The sequence below is a fragment of the Acanthisitta chloris genome, unplaced genomic scaffold (assembly GCF_000695815.1).
Source record: "Acanthisitta chloris isolate BGI_N310 unplaced genomic scaffold, ASM69581v1 scaffold10778, whole genome shotgun sequence".
NCBI classification, from domain to species: domain Eukaryota; kingdom Metazoa; phylum Chordata; class Aves; order Passeriformes; family Acanthisittidae; genus Acanthisitta; species Acanthisitta chloris.
In genome coordinates, this window is record NW_008686464.1 from 5124 (window position 1) to 10636 (window position 5513).

Here is a 5513-nt window from a genome sequence, read left to right on the forward strand (position 1 = left end):
TGTAAATCATCGACTCCAGTTACGTCAATTGGAGGAACGAATTTTCTGATGAGATATGTTGTAAACTCTGAGGCTGGAGAGGATGTATACATATAGACAGACCTCCAGCTCTGAAACTGTTCAATCCTCTCATCTCCTCCTCTTGGTGCACCTGGTAAGTCAATACTGACCTTACTCTCCTGTCTATGTCTTTGTTTACATTGTGTGTGTGTGTGGAGACAGAAATATATACACTAGGACTGGTGTTTCCATATGTATCTGACATACATAATGTGTGTCTAGGTACAGGTCCAGACTGTAATTCTGTAAGGAATTTCTTGCCATTTTGGAGCTAATACCAAACACAAAATTCCTGCAATCTCAAGGAATTCCTTCGCTCAAATGTTATTTACTCTTCTTCCCTTGTTTATTTATTATCAGGCTTTAGAGCACAGAAAGTTTGAAGTCATAAATGATTTTCTGTTCTGAGTTATTGTATTTTTATCGCTGATTGATTGAACATTCTCTAATTTCTAGGATGGGACAGTTCAGTTCTCAGTGGGAACAAACCTGATTTTCTATGGATACTCAGCAATATTCAAGAGTTGAGGGGAAAAATACAGAAAAGCTGGTTGAAATTCAGGAAATTAGCAAAATAAATGAGCTGACTGAGAGAATGAAAACGATGCAGAGGAGGGAACAAGTTGCAGCGCAGATGCAAAAACCAAACCAATGGAGCACCTACAAGTTTCCTTCAAGTCTTCTCTCCTGCCCTCAGCAACCCATAAAAGCTCTTTCTGGGTATGTGTTTCAGGCTCACCAGCATCAACCAAGGATTAATTCCTGCAGTAATGCCTTTGACACCAGGTGCTGCCTCTGGGACCAGCTCCAGTGCAGCAACCCTTGTGAGCTGAGAAGCCTTCAGAACATGCTTGGGATCAGAAGGCTCTTTGAAAACTCAGTTTGTGTCTCATCCGGGGAACTGTTCGTGGCAGGACGCTGCTTCCCCTTCACCATTCGGTTTAGAACCAGATTTTTCTGAAGCTGCTGTCCCTGCTGAGCCGAAATGCAGAACACAGATTCATGGCTAAGGTTATGGTGCTGAGAAAGGCTGAGCACCTGTGTCTCTGGCTGAGCTCAGGGCTGGGTGCCAGGCTGGGGGATCTCCCCCGTATATAGTAGTCTCTAACATCTCCTGTCTCTTCAGCTGTTACTCTAAAGGGCCACTTGAATTGCAGCAAGAACTGAGGCATCTTTCCAGCATGGCCATGGAGTCGAGCAAGACTTTGGGCTGGGAGCAAAGTGCCTTTGGAGGCAATTCACAGCCACTTGGCATTGCCATAGTTTCTGCCACCACCGTGAACAAGTCCACCTTGCTCAGCTTCCAACTTCCCCACAGATGACATCGAGCAGAGAAGCTCCTGCTCTAGATCCATGCTGTGCCTCAGCTGGCACTGAACATGCCTTACAAGCCACTCTGCAAGTGAGGAACGTCTCTCCTGTCAATCTCCTCCATTTCCACCAGGAGAAAGCCTCACCACCCTCAGAAATACTCTGCTTGCTGAAGACCCTTCTGTAAAACTGCCACATTATTCATTCTGTTAAACATTTGCTCACTTTCAATAAAATTCCTCTGCTTAATAGTATCAGATGTCTGGTGTTCCTTTGTCTATGCTAAATGATTCTGGGATTGTTGCAAAACACTGAGCAGAGCAGTAATGCCAAAAATTGAATTTTTACACAGCTTCTCTGACAGAACACTTGGCTTCAGATTCCCAGTGACACCAACCCTCCATGCCCCTCTGCTCTGACCATGCCACTGCCTAGGTGGGGAGGTTGAGCCTGAGGACACACTGTGCCAGAAAAGCCAAGACTGAGCAAAGATCCTCACAGAGCTGAGCAAGTCTGGGAAGGTGGGTAAGGAAGGAACAGCTACAGCACAGAGGTTGCTGCAGGACAAAGATGCACACACAACCCGCTGCCAAATCTCTCAGGAACATCAATATCCTGAAGCAGCCTGATAGGATCAGGTTGGTGCAGCAGGACAAGCATGAGGAGGAGTGGAGGGAACACACACAGACATGCCCACACATGGAGAGGCCAATTACATGTTGCAGTGTCATGTTTAATGAGGAAGAAGCAGATGATACAGAGGGAGGATTACACAGTACACATTACAAGTTGCCCACAATCTGCTGTTGGATGCAAAGTGGCTCTTGCCATGGCTGATGTTGCTTCCCCTGTCACTGCCCTGTGGTGATGCTCAGCCCTGATCATACAGCACAGCAACAGAGCACAGGCTGGTTGACTCCACAGCCATTTTTATGCACCAGTAGCCATAGAAAGAGTCTACAAAGGGTCTGAAAGTGGATGTCACACCAGATTCCTTTACATCACCACAATCAAAGAATGGTTTGAGTTGGAAGGGACCTTAAAGATCATCTTGTTCTACTCCCCCTGCCATGGACAGGGACACCTTCCACCAGCCCAGGTTGCTCCAAGCCCCATCCAACCTGGCCTGGAACACTCCCAGGGATGGAGAAGACACAGCTTCTCTGGGCAACCTGTGTCAGTGTCTGACCACCCTTACAGGGAGGAATTTCTTCCATATATCATAGCTAATCCTACTCTCTGTCAGTGTGAAACCACAAAAATCCCTACAAGATCCCAAGGAATTAGCAATATAGTCCATAGCATCGAGAGCAGAGTGCCTGGAAAGATAAGAAGGATTTAGAAAGAGAAAATTGTGAAGAGTAATCTGAGAAAGATGACAAGGAATTTTTCAGGTGTTCACAGCACCTTCAGATGCATTTATTGACAGCCTCAATGCTCAACTGTTCCTAAATGCTGTGCCCTGGAGCTCAGCCATGTATCTACACCCAGCTGATCATCTCCTTTCAGCAGTGACTCCCTCTGGGTTTAGCATGGTCCACAGCTCCCAACTGGGTATCCTCGTCCCCATCTGGCCCCACCATAAACGTGGGAACCCCCAGGAGTACGGGCAGCACTGAAACCAGTCCCAACTTCAGGGACTCCTGCGGATCCCACGACGCTTTGCTGCGGGAAGGTGCTGAGGATTGGTCCAGGGAAGGTCACAACCACCGGCGGAGGGTAGATCACCACCTTGGAGTCAGGACACTGCCGGACACAGGGCTCGTTGCAGCTGTCAGCAATGGGCTGGGGCACAGCCACCCCACATGGGGAGGCACTGCCATCAGTGCATGGGCTCAGAGAGTGCACCATTGTTCAGGGGTGGTTGATCTGAAGGGCAAAGCAATAGTAGAAAAGTGAGGCGCAAATTCTTCTCAGTCTCACAATCAAACATGATCATAAAAGGCTACGAAGAGGCTCGAAGGAAAGGCAGAATTTGCAGAGCTCAGTTCCTATAAATCTTGTGTGGAACACAATAACATCTGGAAGTAGTTTTCATGAACTATTAGATGTCATCCAGATCTGCATCTCTCAAAGCCAATAGCTGAGCTGACACAAATGTGCTCCTTTACAGAATCACGCAATCATCGAGGTTGGAAAAGACCTCCAAGACCATCAGGTCCAACCTTTGGCTGATCACCACCTTGTCAAGGACAATGGCACTAAGTGCCACATCCAACTGTTTCCATCAAGAAAACTTCAGACTGATATCAGAAGGTTGCACATGATTCATCCTGGCTTAAATCTACCCAGAAAGGCTTAGTTAGAAGAGGAATTCGGGTGAAACTTACCGACAGCACAAGAGAAGTAAGACAAGAGAACTGATCGTAGAAGATCTGATGTTGAGCACTTTTATACTTGCCCTTAGACTGCCCAGAACATGAATCACCCACGTGCAGAACATCCTAATCAATTACTAAACACATTTCTTTCAAGATCCAACTTAGCTAATGAATGTCAATTGTTGTAAATAAATCACCCATTGTAATTAGTGGTTTGTCCTCCTACCCTGCATGACCTGTCCTTTACTGCCTTCCCAACTCAGCTATTTCAAACCTTTATATCAAGGGGATTCTTGGCCTCTGCATCTCCAAGACCAAATGTTTATAAGGTTCACATTTGATGTCTTCCACGAATGGACTCATTCCTGGGCCACGTGGTAACCAGTCATTTTCCTGGATGAAAACGTACTTGAACCAGCTCAGAAAAAGCTGAAAAACTGAGAGATAACCTCCATTCTGGGTTCTGTGGTGAAGTTAGAGTAATATAAAGTTGGGCAAAGCTCTGCACACTGCAGAAATCCTGAATTTTATAGACCCAAATAAGTCAATGAGCTTGTCCAGCTCAGCATTGAGTTGGAGTTTCTTTAACAGGTTTTGACAACAAAAAAGGAAAGAAGGGTAAGACTTCTCTATGAAATTAAATGCCTCATATTTTTGAAGCCATGAATAATGCCCTGATTAGGGGAATGGCAAAAAGGCAATAAATAGGGTGTGACTGAGGCAAGACCTTGTCAGGCATTTTTTCCAGCGAGTCGCTTCTCCAATAAAAGGACACCCAAAGCCTTTGTAACAATAACTCACGTTGCACGTGAAGAACAACGAGTGGAAGATGCGTCTTCAAGTCCCAATTGTTGATGAATTGCAACTTCCAGTGTGGGGTTCTCATCCTGTTAAACACGGGTATGAGGAGGAGGCTCTGACACCCAGAAGTCAAGTCAGCAACAGATGCCAAGGATGGCAACGGTGTGTGCTGTGCAGACACTCCCACGGGCAGGGGCAACTGCCACGAGACCAGAGCTCTATCCTGGTCTTGGACATTTGGGGGATTGGGACTAGATGACCTGTAAGGTCCATTCCAACCCCTAAATTCTATGATTCTATGATTTCAGGGATGGAGCAGCCGCAACTAATGGTTGAAGAGCAAGATACTTCATCTCAACTGAGATTTAGCAGCAATTTACCCCCAAAATAATTCCCAAAAAACCATCAGAATTAAATCCCTAATTAGTAGTTTTATCCAGCTGAAGAGAAGCTAAATGTTAAATCTTATTTTAGAGGTTTGCTAATAACTCTGCCTTGAGAAGCAAAGATATTTAATCCCACGTGAGTGGAGCCTACACTGCTGGGATTTGTCCTGTGCTGCTCACTCCTTGGGGTTAACGACACTGCAGGGTGGATTTATCTGAACACAAAGACTAACACTGACAACAATAATCATGCCAAGGCTTTCTGAAAGCATTTACAAAGCTCATCATAAAAGCTCATTAGTGCTCTCACAACTGGTGTTGTCACATGTATCATCTTTAACAAGAGCATTACAAGTGCCACCTCGAACGCCACCAGAGATGACAAGGAAATAAAAGTGGTGAGTCAACTGGTGAACCACAGCCAAAACTCAGCACCTAAGGAAGCACCACAACCAAACAGTGCATATGTTGGCAAAATGGACCGGTTAGAACAAGCTGAACAATCAAATTGCAGCACCTAAAAACTACAGACACAAACCACAAAAATCAGCATCTTTGCATCCAAGGGCCAAGTGAGAGCTCCTCACAGGAGGATGGAGCTGAAGACACCCATTGGAGCAAACTGTTCCAAAAA

The 5513-nt window shown here is 45.7% G+C and overlaps 1 protein-coding gene across 1 annotated transcript; it reads right to left on the minus strand.

The window, feature by feature from the left end:
- Nucleotides 1-2951: 2951 nt before the first annotated feature.
- On the minus strand, nt 2952-3222 carry LOC103807416 (claw keratin-like; the record flags this gene model as incomplete). The annotated part of the gene is made up of 1 exon (XM_009080143.1): nt 2952-3222. A coding segment is annotated over exon 1 (271 nt), but the record flags the coding sequence as incomplete, so codon positions are not given.
- Between the last annotated feature and the right edge of the window lie 2291 nt (nt 3223-5513).